Source organism: Carettochelys insculpta, chromosome 22, assembly GCF_033958435.1.
Source record: "Carettochelys insculpta isolate YL-2023 chromosome 22, ASM3395843v1, whole genome shotgun sequence".
In the NCBI taxonomy this organism is placed as follows: Eukaryota; Metazoa; Chordata; order Testudines; family Carettochelyidae; genus Carettochelys; species Carettochelys insculpta.
This window is the reverse complement of record NC_134158.1, coordinates 23,539,975-23,558,360: the sequence shown is the minus strand read 5'-3', so window position 1 is coordinate 23,558,360 and position 18,386 is coordinate 23,539,975. Positions and strand designations below refer to the sequence as shown.

The 18,386-nt window shown below is 59.4% G+C and overlaps 2 protein-coding genes across 2 annotated transcripts; one reads left to right on the top strand and one right to left on the bottom strand.

Moving 5' to 3' along the window:
• The first annotated feature begins 5,926 nt into the window (after window positions 1-5,926).
• C22H19orf33 (chromosome 22 C19orf33 homolog) lies at window positions 5,927-7,722 on the top strand. The gene is made up of 4 exons (XM_075015978.1): window positions 5,927-6,111; window positions 6,459-6,541; window positions 6,862-6,930; window positions 7,476-7,722. Exons 1-4 carry the CDS (start codon window positions 6,090-6,092, stop codon window positions 7,572-7,574), a joined length of 273 nt encoding a protein of 90 aa, XP_074872079.1. The 5' UTR covers window positions 5,927-6,089; the 3' UTR covers window positions 7,575-7,722.
• A 336-nt stretch (window positions 7,723-8,058) lies between these two features.
• YIF1B (Yip1 interacting factor homolog B, membrane trafficking protein) lies at window positions 8,059-11,809 on the bottom strand. Its single transcript, XM_075016286.1, has 8 exons — window positions 11,701-11,809; window positions 11,153-11,367; window positions 10,901-11,005; window positions 10,196-10,274; window positions 9,668-9,725; window positions 9,107-9,262; window positions 8,827-8,920; window positions 8,059-8,629 (listed from the first exon to the last, which is right to left on the bottom strand). The coding sequence occupies exons 1-8, from the start codon at window positions 11,738-11,740 to the stop codon at window positions 8,474-8,476; spliced, it is 903 nt and encodes a 300-aa protein (XP_074872387.1). The 5' UTR covers window positions 11,741-11,809; the 3' UTR covers window positions 8,059-8,473.
• Between the last annotated feature and the right edge of the window lie 6,577 nt (window positions 11,810-18,386).

The following is an 18,386-nucleotide window of genomic DNA, read 5'->3' as shown; positions in this document are numbered from 1 at the left end:
CAGTGATCGTTGCCACAGAGCAAAGGCTGGGAGGGGCCTGCCCCCCCCCCCCAACCCTGCCAGGGCCCCTTCCTCCTACCTGCACGCCAGGGCCTGGAAGCACCACGTGAGCTCTCAGCTGGGGGAGGGGTAGAGCAGGTGGTCAGAGACAGAAGCAAACACGCTGCAGGGAAGAACAGGCAGTCATGGGGGTGGGGGTAGGTCCAACCCCCTGGTTGTGTCCCCACCTGAGATAGGTCCCCCAGCCTCCCTGGGGATATGGGCCCCCTGGGTACTGAACCCAGCTCACCTGGGTGGCCCTCACTCTCACAGGGGCAGCTGCCATGGGACCTAGTAGTTAGAGCTGGGAGCCGGGGCTCGGCGTTCTCGCCTGCAGTGGCGTCCCTGCCTGCAGCTCAGCAGTGCCCCTTGCTCAGGGCAGGTCAGTTGCACTCGCTGCCTGGCCTCTGCCCGCAGTGCAGAGGTGACAGGGAGGGAGTGGCACCTCTGGTACAGAGCTGGGGAGGTGCTAGCAGCTGGGCCACCCACAGCCTCATAGCAGGTGCTGCCCTATGCGGGGTCAGGCTATGGCAAAGGCAGGGCTGGAGTGGGGGAAGACCTCAGGAAGCCTGGCCCCCAGGCCTGTCTCTAACCAGTGTCAGGCAATGCTGCCCTGGAGGATGCCCTGTACAGCCCCAGCGGGGGGCCTGGCCCAGAGGGGTGTGTACATCTGCAGCTGGGCTGGGACCTGGCCCCTGGGCACTCACCGCTCCCCCCCGTGGTATGCGGCCCGGGCCTGGGAGACGGTGCAGAGGAGGAGCCAGAGGCTGATGGTTTCCATCCAGAAGATGACGAATAAGAGCCAGAGTGAGGAGAGGAGGAAGAGCTCACACGCCATCCTGCCGAGGAGATGAGGGGCTGGGAGGGGGGCAGCCAACCGGCTCCAGCACAGGGCCCAGGCCTGGCACAGAAGCCAGCCCCAGGGCAGCATGTCTGCTTGCACAGGGCCTCCCCTGCACATGCGTGTGCTCACACAGGATGCACTTTGCTCACGTGCGTGGCTGGGTTCCTCTTGCACGTGTGCGCTCCCAGGGCTGGTTCCTGTGATGGAGTGGAGGGGGGCTGACCCCGGCCAAGGATGACCCCGAGGCAGTAACCTAAGCTGACAGGTGGCGCCTCTGTCCTGAACACAGAGCAGGGAGGAGCCCGGCTGGCTGGAATTAGAGGTGCTGGTTGGTGTGGGGGAGACTTGGTAGTTAGTCGGCTTGGGCTGCAGAGGGACAAAGGGGGTCCTGGCCCCTGACTTGGTGGGGAGGCTCCTCTTCCCAGGATGGCTGGGCACGACTGTTTCACCCTGCTGCACTGCGCTGTGCCTCTGCTGTCTATTAAACTCCATTCTACCTGCTAAGTGAGTCACTCCTGCTGGGGGAGGGGGTGCAGAGCTTCGGGCCCCCGAACCCCACATCTATGGCAGTGGTGAGATCCACTGAACCCCTGGACGGGCTTCCCGCAACGAGTAACTGGGCGCAGTAGCAGGGAAGGAGCTTGCAAGAGCCAGGCAGGGAGGGGGAAGGAGCTCCCATCCCTTCCCAAGCCCGGGAGCTCTAGGCCGAGTTGCAAAGATCCCTTCTGGCAGAAGCGGAGGGAACTGGCCAGCCTCAGCCCAGCCCCACCACCAGGGGAGGGCTGCAGGGAAGAGACTCCGGTGAGAGAAGGGATTCCCATACCGGGGATGGGTTGCCATGTGCAAAGTGGACTGTGGAGGGTCCGGAGCCAGCTGGGGGTTCCCCACAAGTACCAGTGCTGGCTGCTGTACCCAGCCCATGATGTCCTGCTCTCAGGGCACCCGGGGATCCAGCACACCAGGAAGAGGCTGTTACAGAGCTTTTTCTGGCCGGCGGCGGGGGGGGGGTCTTTGCTGCTGTCCCTTGGTATTGTTAGTCCTGCAACGCCTGCCGGGGCGGAAGGGAAGGCCCCGGACAAGGGGAAAGCTGCCCTGAGGCCACTGCCCGTCATAGAGGAGCCTTTCCAGAAGGTGGCCATGGACATAGTGGGGCCCTGCAGTTAAGTGACCCGTTCTGGAAAGAAATACATCTGGTGGTGGTAGATTTTGCCACGCGATACCCAGAAGCAGTGGCCCTGACCTCTATCGAAGCTGACACTGTGGCGGCTGCACTGCTGTCCATTTTCAGCTGGGTGGAGCTCCCCAAGGACGTCCTCACGGATCAGGGGTCCAACTTCATGTCAGCCCTGCTGCAGAGCTTGTGGGAGAAGTGTGGGGTTCAGCACACCTGGGCCACAGCCTACCACCCGCAGACCAACAGGCTGGTGGAGAGGTTCAATGGGACCCTCAAGCGGATACTGAGAACATTTATGAACCAGCACCCACAAGACTGGGACAAGTACTTACCTCCCCCCCCGCCTGGTTGTTTGCATACAGGGAGGTCCCCCAGGCATCCTCGAGGTTCTCCCTGTTTAAGCTGCTGTACAGGAGGAGGATGCGGGGACCCCTGGACTTGCTAAGAGACAACGGGGAGGCTGAAGGCCTCTCCCGAAGGGAAGTCGGTGGTACAATACGTATTGGCCTTCTGGGCAAAGTTTGCCGCGCTCGTGGGCCTGGCCAGGGAGAACCTGGCCAGAGCCCAAGGGAAGCAAAATGTCTGGTATGACTAGAATGCCCAGGCCTGAGCCTACACACCACTGGGGACCAGGTGATGGTTCTCATACCCATGCAGCAGAACAAGCTTCCTGGGATGGTTTCTTCAGGGTCATCCAACAGCTGAATGAGATGAACTATGTGGTGGACAGTAACAGAGAGATAGCCATGCTCATCTGTACACTATCAAAACAAAACAGCAGTCCAGTAAATTATTCTGTTAGTCTTTAAAGTGCTACTGGACTGCTTCGTTTTTATGTGGTGGACCTGTCGAACTGGGCTCACAGCCACCGGGTGTATCATGTCAACATGATGAAACCATGCTGGGACAGGGAGAACTTGGTGCTGGCCGTGTGCAGGCACTGGGAGGGGCAGGGGGAGGATCCCTTGGTGGATCTGCTGGTGGGACTGGAGCTGGTTCCTTGCTGGAATCTATTCCCCTCTCTGACCAGCTGACCCCTGCCCAGCAGACGGAGATCAGGGAGGTGCTGCGTTCACACCAACGGCTGTTCTCTGACCAGCCTGCACTCACTAACTGGGCTGGATGCCAAATAGAGACAGGTGCCCACGCTCCTATAGAGTGTCCACCGTTCAGAGCCATGGGGAAGACAGCCCAGGGCCTAGAACGGGAGGTACAGAACATGCTGGCACTGGGGGTGATCCAGCCCCGCTCCAGCCCCTGGGCCTCTCCTGTGGTGCTAGTCCCCAGAAAGGATGGGTCACTCCGGTTTTGTGTGGACTGCTGCAAGCTTAATGCTATCGCGTCAGATGCCTACCCCATGCCCAAGCCTGACGACCTCCTGGACAAGCTCAAGGGAGCCCACTACCTCACCACCATAGACCTCACCAAGGGGTACTGGCAAGTGCCATTGGACCAAGATGCCTCACTCAGATCAGCTTTCATCACCCCAGTGGGTCTTCAAGTTCCTGGCCCTGCCTTTTGGCCTCAAGGGGTGCCTGCCACCTTCCAGCACCTCGTGGACCAGCTGCTAAGGGGGATGGAAGGTTTCATCCTGGCTCACATTGATGACATGTGTCTTCAGCCAGACGTGAGAGGACCACATGTCCCAGGTCAGCCAGGTGCTGGACCGACTCCAGGGATCTGGGCTGACTATCAAGGCAGGGAAGTGCAAGGTGGGGATGGCTGAGGTGACCTACCTGCGCCACAAGGTGGGCAGCCGCTGCTTAAAGCCAGAGCCAGCTAAAGTGGAGGCTGTCAGAGATTGGCCCACACCCCAGACTAAGAAGCAGGTCCAGGCCTTCACGGGGATGGCGGGGTACTGCTGGAGGTTTGTGCCCCACGTTAGCTCCATCGCAGCCCCCCTCACGGAGCTGTGTGAGGAGGGGAAGCCAGACAAGGTGGTCTGGACAGAGCAGTGCCAGGGGGCTCTCTGTGTGCTGAAGGAGGCCCTCGCCAGGCCCCCAGTGCTGGCAGACCCAGACTTTCACAAGCCTTTCATGGTGTTCACCGGCACCTCAGAAGTGGGGCCAGGCGCTGTGCTAATGCAGGTGAACGACAAGGGGGAGACATGCCCCGTTGTGTACCTGAGCAAGAAGCTGCTGCCCCGGGAGCAGAACTATGCGGCCATAGAGAAGGAATGTCTGGCCATGGGGTGGGCTCTGGGGAAGCTGCAGCCGTACCTGTTTGGGCGGCGTTTCACCGTGTACACCAATCACTCACCCCTGACCTGGCTGCATCACATGAAAGGGGCCAACGCCAAGTTCCCGCGGTGGAGCTGCTCCTGCAGGACTACGACATGGAGGTGGTCCACGCCAAGGGGAACAACAACGTCACAGCCGATGCCGTCACGCAGGGAGGGCCCCGACCGTCCCCAGTCACTGGCTGAGTGATCTGCTCAGTTCGGTCTGGAAGTGATGTGAAATGTGATGTAGTGCGGGGTCCAGTGCACAGTGTGTGTGATTGTGCGTGTGAGTGTGAGAGAGAGAGAGAGCGCGAGCATGAGCAGCTCCCACCGGCTGGGGATGACTGGCTGCTGGCTACAACCTGAGCTGGCAGGTGACACCTCTGTCCTGAACACGGCGCAGGATGGAGCCCGGGTGGTTGGAATCGGAGGTGGCAGTTAGTCGGGGAGATGGAAGTTAGTTGGCTTGTGCTGGAAGGGAAGGACAAAGGGGGAATCCAAGGCCCTGGCTTGGTGGGGGGGGGGGTCTTCCCTTCGGCCTCTCCCTGAGACGGATGGGAGTGACTGTCTCTGCTGGCTGCACGGACACCTCTGCACTGCGCTGTCTCTCTGTGGACTAATAAGCTCCCTGTTCTACTGGCTGAGAGAGAGTCACTGCTGCCAGGGGATGGGGTGCAGAGCCTGGGGGCCCCTGAACCCCACCACATCCCCTGGTACACTTGTGTGTTTGTACAGCTGGTTCTCTCTGCACATGCGTGTGCGAGCACACACGGCTGGGTTCTCCCTGCACACTTGTGTGAGCTCACACGGCTGGGTTCCCCGCGCAGGCGCGTGAGCACACACGGCTGGGTTCTCCCATGCATGCGCGTGAACTCACACGGCTGGGTTCCCCCCGCACACGCGTGTGAGCACACACGGCTGGGTTCCCCCCGCACACGCGCGTGAGCTCGCACGGCTGGGTTCCCCCCGCACACGCGCGTGAGCTCGCACGGCGCGGTGCCCCGGCTGTGCTGATCAGAAGAGGCCCGGGGCTCACCGGCGCACCGGGCGCTCCCGCTTGGTGCCCCACGCAGCTCGACAGCGGGGCTCCAAGGGGGTCAGGCCGCACCCAGCGCCCCTATGGGCCCCCGCCCGGCTGCAGCCCCGGGCACGGGGCACGGTCGGGAGAGCGCGGCCAGCGCAGGGCGGCACCGGGCAGCTCCGCCCGCGCCCCCGCCCCACTCACCCTCCTCGGGGTCCCGGAGCGGCAGCCCAGGCCTCCGGCTCGGGATCCCCAGGCCTGGTTCAAGTCCCGCCTCCCCTGGGTCCTAGCGCCGAGCAGGCGGCGCCGGGGCGGCAACAGCCGGGGCACGTCTACAGTAGGGCCCGTAGAGCCCCGCCCCCAGTGCGACAAACGCTCAGCACCCCCCCCCCCCCCCCCCCCACCACGGGGCTGGGGTCCGGGGCCGCGCCCCGGCTCTGGCTCACTAGGGGGCGCCCGTTCAGCTCTCCTCGGGCCCCCAAAACTGCTCACGAGCCCCAGGGAGTCCGACCCTGGCTCAGAACTGCGGGGGGAGCAGGACTCTTGGGCTCTGGCGCGGAGGTTTCTGGGAGCCAGGACGCCTGGGTTCGCTGTCTCCCCGCCCCCTGCCCTCCTCACCCCAGGGCGGCGCTGGGGACAAAGCGGGGCGGGGTCACTCGGCCCCTCCCCCAGCCCCAGGGAGCGGGCGCGGCCGGACACAAGGTCCGATCGGCCCCGCCCGGGAGGCCGCTTATAAAACCCCGCCCGGCCCGGCCCAGCCCAAGACGACGGGCTGCGGGAGCCAGGCCGGATGGATTTCGACCTGGCGAAGGGTGAGCGGGCAGCCCCCGCGCAGCTACAGCCCCCAGCAAAGCCAGAGGGGCCGCCCGGACTCCTGGGTTCTATCCGCGGGGTGGGGGAAAGGGGGGGGGGTGCGTGAGCGACCCCGGACTCCCGAGTTCCATCACGGGTGCGGGTGTCTGGGAGCCGGGACTCCTGGGTTCCACCCCAGCTCTCTCCCGAGGAAGGACAGTACCCCCCGCCTCCCGGCCATGGGAGGATGCTGGCCCTGCTCAGCCTGGGCAGTACGGGGGTGTCCGTGGGTCTTGGCCGGGACGGGCCTTGGCCTCTGTCCCTAGCATGGGCTGCACGGCCCTGAGCCCTCCCCTCTGTCCTACAGCTGTGGGCTCGGACCCCAAGAAGGCAGAAGAGAGGAAGAAAGGGGGACATCCGTCAGGAGCAGGGCCTGCTGCCAAGCACAAGGTGAGGAGGGGCAGAGGCAGGGACGGGGGCGGGGACTGGAGCCCAGGACTCCCTTTGCTGGGCATGGCCACGGGTGTCTGCTGCCCTTGGTGAGGGCTCCCCAGACTCACGCTCTGAGTATCCCCGTGCCCAATGCAGCACAGCACCCGTGATGCTGGCCCCCCACACTGCAACCTGGGAGGAGATGGGGGATGCTGGGCTGCCCAGCCCTGTGACCTGGGGGGTGCGGGTGCTGGGCTGCCTGGCCCTGTGACTGAGGGAGTGGGGGTGCCAGAAGCCTGCACTGCAACAGGGACCAGCCGGACTCTCTCCTCTCCCAGGATGGGCACGGATGCTCCTCAGACAGCAGCAGCAGCAGCAGCTCCTCTGAGAGCGATGGGGAGAAGCAGGTGTGTGTGCACGCACATGGGGGGGGTGCCTGAGATCTGCCGCTTGGCTGCCTGGGCCCCAGTTGTGGAGCTCCCATGGGCTGGTGCCACTACCAACTGGGGAACAGGGGGCTGGGAGGTTCCACCCAGCAGCTGACTGGGGGGGAGGGCAGGTGAGTTGAACCCCTTCTTCACAACCCTCTGTGCTCCCCCACCTGGTACCCAAGTCACCTGCCCCAGGTCACACCCCAACCCCCTGCATTCCCCTCTGCCCCTCCTCCAGCTCAGAACTCCCTGAGCTCCCACCCCAGGGAAGAATCCTGTCCCCCACCCTAAGCTGCCTTGTGCCCCCTCTGTCCTGGCCCTCATGCTGCCTCCACTCATAGCTGGGGGGTGCAGCCCCTGGCATCTTCCAACTGCTGGGCATGGCCCCCCGCAGCTGTTGCCCACCCTGGGAACTGCGGTCTGGGGGCTCAGGGGACAAGGGGATGACGACAGCAGAGCTCTAGCTCCACAGGGCACAGACTTGCCTAGGCCCTTCTCCCAGCCCTGTGCTCTCCCCCCAGCCCCACGGCCCTGGGCACGAGCACAAGAAGAAGAAGCCAAAGGAGAAGAAGCCAAAGAAGCCCAAGTCCAAAGACAAAAAGGAGACGAAGAGCCACTGATGCCAGGCCAGGCCAGGCCCATCTCGCCCCCAGAGCCGCACCCGTGCTGGGAGGGGCCTCAGGCATCAGCCAGGCACCAGCTGCCTTATCATCCCCACTGCAGCCTGCCCTTTGGAGCCTTAATGTGAAATAAAGAGGGTGGGTCTGAGCATGCCCAGCTGATTGTGTGAGAGGAGGGGCAGGGGATTATTAGTCTCCCCTAAAGGGTGCCAGGCCAGGGCATGCCCTGCCCAGTCTGACCTGGGACTGGTGGGAGTTGGAGGTGGCCTGGACCGAAGTAGGGAAAGAGGGGACTGTCTACAGAAGGCTGCTCCTGCAGCCCCTGGCTGAGGGTGGGGCTCAGATAATGGGGCCGATGGCCAGGAGCTGCTCTCATCGCTCCTGTGGGGAGTGGCACAAGACACCTCCTTGGGTGCCCCTGCTCCTGCCTGTGTGAGCAACTTCCCCCCGCCCCTCCAGGCCCCAAGGAAGCAGCACACACAGCTGCCAGCACAGATGTTTATTGGCTTGGGGGTGGAGACAATCTGGGGGGACAGCAGCATAATACAGGAGACCACCAGGCAGCAGCACACATGCATGGAGGGTGGGGGCCCTGGGACCTGCCCAGGCCTTACCCAGAGTGGCAGGAGGTGCCAGACAGGGCACCAGCCCAGGCAGTGTTCTGGGCAGGAGTCACAGCTGCCTGAGCCAGCCTGGCAGAACCCTACAGTCCCGTGGGGGGGGGGGGGGTGGGGAGCCAAAAGTAGCTCCTGCCTCACCCCCACCATCCCCCTCAGGAGCCCCCTCCCGCTCCAGCTAACCCAGGGATGTGACCGCAGGCCGGGCTAAAGCAGACTGCCTTGTTTAAGGCTGGCAGGGAGCGGGGCTCGGCCTGGGGCTCAGGCCCCAGGCATGGCCCATCACCTGACCAGGTGGAAAGTCAGCCAGTACATGAAGAGCGGCTGCAAGGCAGCGATGGCCATGGTGAGGTACATGCGCAGCTGGTTCTTGGCCCCCCGCACCAGCACGCCCTCTGCAGCCGCCTCCGACAGGATCTTCAGCCGCAGCGTCCTGATCTGGGGGGAGACAAGGGGAGGGTGGTGGGCCAGGGCCCTGGGCCACATGGACCCCCTGGCAGCTGGAGCCTCGTGCACAGGGTGCTACTGGAGCCTGCCAGGGGGCCCTCGCCCTGGCTCCCGCCTTGATGCGGGGAGCACTTCCCTGTGGCCCAAGCCAATCCCCTCCCTGTGACTGACCTGCCCTAGACCCTTACCGTAAAGACAAAGACACAGAGGCAGCACCAGCTCAGCAGCAGGTAGTAGCCAGTCTTGCCAAAGAGCAGGCCAGACACGATGCCAACAATCATCCTGCCATAGGAGAGGCAGCAGATAAGTGGGTCTGGGGGCACTGGGCCAAGCCCTGCCCACAGCACGGCAGTGCCACCAGCACCCCCAGCCCCTGCCGGGTGCTGCTGGAGCCATGCAAATGCAGGCCCAGACCCTGTCCGCACTCAAGCACAGGGGTCGCAGGCCCAGTCCGCATGCGGCACTCACCCGACATACTTGTACCCTGAGAAGGCGACAAGGTCGATGGTGGTGAGGTCTGTGTTTACAGTCACCAGATAGAGGCTGAGCAGGATGGCCAGCACCTCCACAATCAGCCAGGCCAGGGCTGAGCTGGCCTGCAGACCCAGGAGGTCAGGGGAAAACCTGTATTCACACAGCAGTTAGGAGGGTTCCAGCCCTTCCCACACAGCCACCCACAGGCCCATCAGCAGAACATGCCCCAGCACCAGGGTCAGGCCAAGGCCACGCTTCTCCTCACACAACATCTCTGGCCAGCACAGGCCTGTCTCCTGCAGGAATGAGCACAGCGTTCCAGCTGACAGCTCTGGGGATGTGGTCCTCCACCAGGAGGCCTTTCCTGGAAAGGGGCAGGAGCCCAGCGGCCCTGGGGTCATCCCATAGGAGATTCATTCCTACAGATCAGTCTGACCAGCAGGTGCACAAGCTGGGCAAGAGCTTCTCCGTGACAACGCAGAGCCACCCCCTGCAGGAGGCTGCTGCGCCCCATGCACAGACCAAGCCTGGGGAGGTTGGGAGCAGATGCCTCACCTGTTTTGGGTTCCCAGCGCTAAGCCAGCCACCAGAAGATAGGTGAGGAAAGCCATGACTGTGAAGGAAAGAGAAGGCAGAATGTCCCAGAATCACCACTCCTATGTGGAAATGGCTCCCCCTATACAGGCAAGCTGAGAGCGCTCCCAACACCCACAGGGAACCCCAAAAGAGGGGCAGGAGCAATTCTGCTGCCTTGGATTCCACAGTGCACCTGCACAAGGAGTAGCAGCCTAGTGGCAGCCGAGTCACTACCCCACTAGGGCTAGGCCACTCAGCTTCCTCCTGTGGACAAGGCCTCAGGACCCAGGGAAGCCCCTCTACATTCCCACTCAGTTTGAGATCCTTGGGGACCCATGCACCTTTCCACTCCCACGCCAGCACCCCAGAAGGCAGGCCAGAACACTCAGCCTTACAATTTGTATGGCTAGGGTCTGCGACGCTCAGCCTACGAGCCCAGCCAGAAGAGCCAGGCCCTGCCTATGACATAGGGTCAAGTCCGACTATGTTGTGCTGCCCGCCAGGTACCTGGAATGTACAGGTCAGGGGCGTTGATATCAAACCGCGGTGCTACAGGCCTGTCCTGCTGGTATCGCACCTGCCAGTCCTGCCAAGAGACACTTCCATTAGGGGAACCTCAGATGCCTGCCTGCTGCAGAGCTATGAGAGCTGCTGACAAGGAAGGGTGATCTCTGCCTGGTGCCCCTCCTCCTGACCTAGCCCCATGCTACGAGCCAGCAAGGAAGTTGCCAGCCTTCCGAGTTTCCTTGGGCACAGACAGGAGCCAGTGCCCTGCACTGGAGAGCCACTTACGACGTGAGGGGGCCTGGAGGTCCTGCACTGCCCTGACCCTACCAGCAGCACAGCTGTACCACCAGCATCCTGCTCCCACAGGTGGGAAACACTATAGCAAAGGGCCAGGCCTTGGGCAGTCAGACTGGCTGTCTGAGAGCACTCCCCTCACAGGCCCTGCCTGCAGACAACATGCATAAGCCTGTGCACACGGGAGCCCCTCTGGGCAGAGCTTTGGGACACCAGTCAGATATCAGAGCCACCTGCACCAACAGGAGTGGTGGTACTTTGGCAGTGGATGGGGGGCAGCCTCCTGGACTCAAACTTTCCATTTTGGGTTGTTTGACCAGAGAGGCCCTTGCAATATCATCCCTGCACCTGCTGCCAAACAAGGCTCTGGCTCTGGTTACGGAGCTAGGCCAAATGCAGCCTTGGACTCACCTGGTGCATGAATGGGAAGAGAAGCAACCCCAGCTTTTTGCCCACGTAGATGGTGTCCACTGCAAAGTAATACTTCAGCTTGGTCATGGGGATGAAGCGGTCAATCTGCAAGGAGAGGAAAGCAGCTCAGAGCATGGGGTGGGAGCTCAGGGCTGGGTTACAAAACCAAGAGCAGAACAGGAGGCAGCACAAGGCCAGGACAGACTTAGAGAGAGCAGAAATGTCTCCCCCAGCTCCCCACCCCACACTCACATTCTTGTCCACAATCTCTTTGCCCTGGCTGGCCAGGGTGCTTCCGTAGGCCATAGCAAAGTTGGACATGGGCTCGGCCAGGAAGGAGCCCGATGTAGGGGACTGCTGGGCACCGTAGCCCCTGCCCAGGGCAGTGGTGCTGGAGCTGGTGTCATCGAAGAGCTGATGAGGATCCACCATGCCGGAGGAGGCAGCTGGTAGCCGACGCTTGGAGGCTGCAGGAAGGACAGACAGCAGGTGAGTTGGAGCAACAGGACCCAGGGAACAGGGACTGGTCACAGGTGACAGCCCCGGGACAAGGGCCAGAGAAACCAGCTCTCCCCACAACCCCTTTGGCAACTGGCCCCTCTGCCAGGGCTACCGCGAGGGACCCCCTGCAATGCTGGCTGTGGGCAGGGAGGCAGCGTTGGAAGTCTCCAGACAGCCTCTGCGAGGGGCCGTGGCAGCAGCAGCAGGGGCTGCAGGGAGGTACCCCATGGGGGCGGCCTGAACCCAGCCCAGGCCCCCCCAGCCCCGACTCCGCCCCTTGAGCCCCGCCCCGCACGGACGCTGCCGCAGCCCCGCGCCGGAGCCGCCTTCCAGGTTCATCCCGCCGCGTTGCGATGCGCGGGCCGGGCCCGGCCCCACTCTCTGCGGCTTTAATGGCAGCCCCGCCTGCTCAAAGACAACCGACCAATCACGAGTCGGGAGGAGGGGTCACGTGCGGCCGGCGGCCTCACAGATTGGGCGCGAGGCCGGGTGCCGTTGCCCGGCGAGCGACGTCGTTGCGTGTGCGTTGCACAATACGCCGGAAGCCGTGGAGCGCGTTGCCAAGACACCGAGCAACATGAACTCCCGTGACCGGAAGTACCTCGCCCGTTGCTCAGGATGGTGGCTGCGAAGCAGTCACATGACTGCATAGCCTAGTCTGCCCCTTTCCAAAATGGCGTCCAGTTGCTCTAGCGCAGGCTTCGCCCTGTGCTGTAGGCCCAGGCGTGGCTCCCGTAGCTAGAGTCGCCCTCCCAGCACGGGCCTCGAACTAGGGCTCCCCTGGGGTGCAGCAGCGCACCCCTGCCAGGGCCCTCAGCGGCATCCCGCTGGCTGTGGCGCAGGGCATGCTGGGAGGGAACCGCACCGCGGCGCAGGGCATTCTGGGAGTGGCGTCGTCCAGCCCAGGAGGCTGGGCAGGTGGGGGCATTAGGAGGTGCGTTTCCAGCAGAGCTAGAGGCGCTGTTATTCCCCTGGGCACTAGAGAGGCCACGTCTGGAGCAGTGTCCAGCTCTGGGTCCCCCAGCACGGGCAGCACCTGGATGTGCTGGAGCGGGTTCAGCGAAGGGCAACACAAATGACGAGGGGTCGGAGCACGTGGCCTGCGAGGAGGGGCTGAGGGGTTTGGGCTGTTTAGTTTGCAGAAGAGAAGACCGAGGGGCGGTTTGACAGCAGCCTCCAGCTTCCTGAAGGGGGGGGCTGTGAAAGGATGGAGAGAGGCTGTTCTCAGGGGTGGCAGGCGGCAGAACAAGGAGCAATGGTCTGAAGTTACAGAGGGGGAGGTGGAGGCTGGATATTAGAACAACTGTTCCCTCAGGCAGGTGGTGAAGCACTGGGATGTGTTACTGAGCGAGGTGGTGGAATCTCCATCCCTAAAGGTGTTTAAGTCCTGGCTTGACAAAGCCCTGGCGGGGATGATTCAGTTAGGTTCGATGCTGCTTTACGACGATTCTGAAGCATGCTGGGAGTGGTGCCCATGCAGGCCACAGTTCATGCCCAGCTGTGGGGCCTGGTGTTTCTGCAAACCGCACATCTGAGTAGTGCACCCCACATTGGCTCCTCCTGCATTATACACCAAAACTACCAGTTAGGGTGAGGATGTGCTGGAGTGGGGCGGGGGGGGAATGAGAGGGAGGGAATTCAGGAACGCAGATAAAGGTGCAGTTGTAAACAGGAGGCTCAGTTCAATAGTCTCCACCTTGGTGGGGACGTAAACTTTACTTTTTTCTGCTAGGAACTGTCAGGCTGGGTCAGGTGTGGGGCCCCCTAGCCCTTCTCCAGCTCTGATTAGTGGCTGGCATCCATTGCTGTGAGCCTGGATCATGGAAGCTGAGAACGCTTGCAGCAACCTCCCACACTCGGGGACGTTCTCCCTAACTCCAACCCACAAGCAGGGTTCCAGGGATTGTAAAAGGGGACGCTGGCTATGTGCCTGCGCCCTGCCCCTCCCATTCTCCACCCCCACCCCTGCTCCCACCCCTAGCTTCTGGTGGGTGCAGGGGCACTGCCCCCTCCCCTGGAGCTGCACGGACTAGGAGTATTGCTTTTGGGTGATGCTGATGCCGCTAAGGGGGAGAGGAGAGACTGCCCACAAACTCATCAGCAGCAGTGTTCACAGTGTGTGCGGGGAGTGGGCTGGCAGCGCAGGGGCTGCGTGTGGTGCCCCCTGTACCCCCACCCATCACTTATGGCTTTAGGGGTGTTACAGGTTCCTCTTTTTAATCTGAAAAGTGGAAACTTAAAATGAGCAAGTCTATCCATCTTTTAGCAACAGGGCTGTGTCCACACAGCACCATGAAAACTCAGGCCTTGTTCACGCTACCAAGGAGTGTAGACAAAACCTATGTCCGTACCAAAAGTCCACAAACCTCACCAGAAGGTTTTCACACTTGCTCCATCAACAGCTCATGTCTGTGTTGGGGGCACCGTCACTGACTGCATGAGCAGTGCATTGTGGGTATGTATCCCTCAGTGCAGTGTTGTGCCTATTGGAAGGCCGAGCTGATCCCTGCACATCTTGGGGTTCCCTCCGAGTTCTCCCACGGCCTCCTCAGCTGCAGGGAACAGCAACACAAGTAGCTCTGGGAGCTCCCCTTGCTGAGGGGTGTCAGAGCAGCACAGCAGCCTGCCCCTTCCCCTGCAGCAGCCATCCGCCTGCGTGGTGTTCCTAGTGCCGGGCAGAGCAGGAGCTCCCCAATGCTTCGCTCTTTGCTTGTTCCCCACACAGAGCAGCTCACTCCGCTGCCAGGTGTGTGGCTCCTGCTGAGGGTAACCGAGAGGACCAGAACAACAAGAAGTCCTGTGGCACCTTAGAGACTAACATATTTTGGAGCATAAGCTTTTGTGGGCCAAGACCCACTTCATCAGATGCACAAGTGTGGGGGGTGTTTCCAGAGGGGTATTTAAAGAGTGGGGGGTCCCAGTAAAAGGAAGGGCCAGAGCTGACAAGGTCTATTCAGCAAGGTGGAAATGGCCCATTATCAGTGGTATGTATCAAAAGAGGAAAAAACAAGTCAGATCAGACAGGGGGATGTGGCCCATTGTGAGCGTCTAATGGGGAGGTATTAACACCCAGGGCAGAGAAGCTGGTTTTGTAAGAGGCCAGCCACTCCCAGTCTCTGTTCAATCCTTGGCTGATGGAGTCAAATTTGCAAATAAATTGCAGCTCAGAGATTTCTCTCTCCATTTGATTTTGTAATTTTCTTTGTTTTAGGGCTGCGACTTTTAAATCTGCTACTCAGTGTCCAGGGAGATTGAAGAGCTCTCCCACAGGTTTCTGTACATTACCGTTCCTGCTGTCTGGTTTATGTCCATTTATTCTTTTACATAGAGACTGTCCAGTTTGGCCAGTGTAAATTGCAGAGGGGCATTGCTGGCACATGGTGGCATATATTATATTAGTAGATGTGCAGGTGAAAGAGCCCCTGATGGAATGGTTGAAGTTAAGTCCTGTGATGATACCCCTGGTGTAGATATGTGAGCAGAGTTGGCAGTGAGGTTTGTTGCAGGGATTGGTTCCAGGTTTAGAGTTCCTGTGTTGTGATCTAGAGTGGCTGGTGAGAATTTGTTTCAGGTTGGCAGGCTGTCTGTAGGCGAGGACAGGCCTGCCTCCTAAGGTCTAAAGAAAAAGCAGTAAGGGCTTTCGAAAAATGGGGGGGGGGTCCTTTCGGAAGGTCCTGTCTCCACGGGTGGTGCGCGATTTGAAAAGCCGCACTTTCAAATCGCCGCAGCTGCTGTTATGCTAATGAGGTGCTACATATTCATTGCAGCACCTCATTAGATTATTTCGAACCTGCTCATTAACATGCCCCTTTGGAAAGGAAGGGGCACGTGTAGACCCAGCCTACCTAAATTGTGTGGATAGAGTACGAATTGTATTAGATGTGTGAATGGGGACTGTGTGATTGATCCTCAACATGAGCTTGTCCTAATGATCAAACACCAGTGGCTGAACAGCAGAGACAACTCCCTGAAGGTGAGAAAAAGATCCACACAAAGACAAAAGAACAACATCCCATTGAGGACAAGATTAAAGTCATGAGACAGCCTGACCCAGCAGGACCCACAGGCTGACTTCTAAGGTGAAGCCTAAGAAAGAAGGCGTGAGAAGGGAAGACCTGGGTAACGTTCTGCTGGCAACGTCGAAGAGCATCGGTGTGCGCCCGACAGACCCATTTCTTCCTTGTGCCCACCTCTCCTGGCCAGTCAGCTGCCACGAGCTGCGAACTCAAGCCACGGATTCCAGCTAGGATCAGAACACTTGCGGGTGTGGGTGTGTAGGTATTAAGCACTAGATATTGGCTGCATTCTTATAATAAACGTGGCCATACTGCATTGTCCCCTGAAAAGATCCTGTGCATTTTATCTGTAAGCGTCTCATTCACATACCCAGACTTTCTCCACACCCCTCTTCAAATGCCCCATTTACAGCTCTGTCCAGTCCGTGCAGGCCCTGACGCTTCACCCGGATGCATTCGCTCACTGAGCCTGAGGCAGTGCCCCCTTCGTGATGGTCCAGTGTCCTGCTTGCTCCTGCCAGCTGCCCCGCTCCAGTCGCACCTGCCAGCCACCCTGTTGGCTGCTGCCAGTCACCCCTGCCAGCCACCTGTCTGCTGTATTGTGGGTTTTATTCCAGCTCTCTGTGGCTTCAGCTGTGGGCCCAGCCACAGCCTCCACTAAGGTGAATTCTCACAAAGTAACTGTAGACTCCAGCTTTAGATCTATCCTTGAACGGGGGTGGGGAGAGAAGAAGAACTAATCAAATCAGTCTTATAGCTGTATAGCCCAAGGGCTCCCAGCCAGCCCGTTCAACCACTATTCTCTCGCACTCCCCTCCCTTTCATTTTACAATGCTCAGGTGGAGGGGAGCCCTCGGCGATCCATATCTTACACAGCAGTGATGACAGCCGTGTATCCCCACAACAACTTCAAGCATGGTGAGACTCCACAGTTCTTACACTGGGTGATAGCGTACATTGTGACTTTCCAACATGTTGTTCACAATAGACAATACGTCACTGCTTCCCCGTCACCAGCCAGGCTTTGTTTACAAGGCATTACATACCCAGCCCTCTCAAGCACACATTCCCCAACTCCTTCTGCAGTACTGAGCTCCTGCTGGCACAGTCCTTGCATCCCAATTGCTCGGAAATCTGCCCCAGGGGATGCAGAGTCACTAGTGAGGCAAATGGGGGTGGGGAGGGCATTTGCCCAGAGGAGGCCTGAGCTGCAGGCTGCTCCTCTAAACCTGTGTTCTTAAGTCCTTCTCAGCTGAACAGAACTGGAGGCCCTTGGCTGGATTGCGGGCAGACGTGGTTGCCATAGACAATGCAAAGTGGCCCCCCTCCTGCAGGTAACGCAAGGAAGGGTGTCAACCACTGCCCCCTTCCACAAAGATGTTCCACAACCTACACTTTGCTGGATGAAAACAGAAAGCAGTCCAGTAGCACTTTAAAGACTAGCAAAATAATTTATTAGGTGATGAGCTTTTGTGGGACAGACCCACTTCTTCAGACCAGAGCAGACTCAATATTTAAGGCACAGAGAACCAAAACCAGGAATCATTGTCCTCCTTGATTACTGTTTTTGGTTCTCTGTGCCTTAAATATTGAGTCTGTTCCGGTCTGGCTCTGGTCTGAAGAAGTGGGTCTGTCCCACAAAAGCTCATCACCAAATAAATTATTTTGCCAGTCTTTAAAGTGCTACTGGACTGCTTTCTGTTTTGATAGTACATAGACTAGCACGGCTCCCTCTCTGTTATTTTGCTGGATGAGCATGCAATCCCCAGGGGAGAGGAGAAGAGTGCATTAGGCATGTGAATGCTTCCTAGGCTGGGTCCAGGTCAGTGGCGCAGAGAAAGGCGAGGCAGGTAAGTAGGGCTGGGTGTAAGGAAAATTGGGGGGGTCAGGTTATGAAGGTGTAGGACCACCCAGCTCTTCCAGGGCACCCCTAAGCCCCTGGCACTCAGCTGCTCCATCCAACAATGGCTAGCACTAGCAGGTACTGAGGGCAGCTCAAGGCTCTGGGAGAACATAGGAGGGAGTCTGGGGCATAGGGTGTTCTCTTTGGGCCTTCGTGGCACCCAGGCTGAAACCCATCAGTACTGGAGGTGAATGCCTGGCTGCAAGGGGGTGTCACCAGGAGGGCTTGGGCTTCTGTTTGAGGAAGGGCTGCTGAGCAGAGATGGGGTCCACCTATAGTGGAAGGGAAAGGGAGCATGTACACAGGAAGGCTAACCTAGGGAGGAGGGCTGTGAATTAGGGTTGATGGGAAGAGGTGAGCAAAGCCCACAGGTTAGTGGGAGACAAATCAGAAATTTAGGGGGGTGGGTTGTAAGAGCAAGAATTACATACATTGCATGTGACAGATGGTACCTGGTCTAATACAAGACTGGCATGGATGGGTACAGCTTGCTCAGGGAGATGAGCATATGAGACAGCCTTGTTGAGAGTCTCCGGCTTGGGTTGAAAGGGGTGAAAAACAAGGGGGGTGCCATGGCAGGGGTCTGTGACAGACCAGGGAGAGGAAATGGATAAGGCTTTATTTTTTCCTCCCTGTCTAAAAGAAAACCATCCAAAGCACAGGACTTGGTGGTGATGGTACAATCCAGACATCTGTTGGGAAAGTAACTCAGCAGGGCACATATTATCCAACAAGTTCTTGGAATGTTTCGGAGACATGTTTGATTTGAGAAGGTGGCAAAACCTATTGAGAGGAGGCTCATCTAGATTCACAAAACGAGCTCAGCCTAGCTAGAGACATAAAGGGTAACAGGAAAACATTCTACAGTAAACTCTTCCATATCCAGCAGCCCCAGGACTGGGAGGTTGCCTGACATTCAAATATTCTGGATAACAGAGAGGTACACCAAACAATTCATAATGCTACAGGAAAACAAGATTGGATATTAAGAAACAAACTAATGAATGCAGACTGCTTTATTTACCAACAACAGTAGCATCGTACTCTGCAAACTTATGCTGTATTT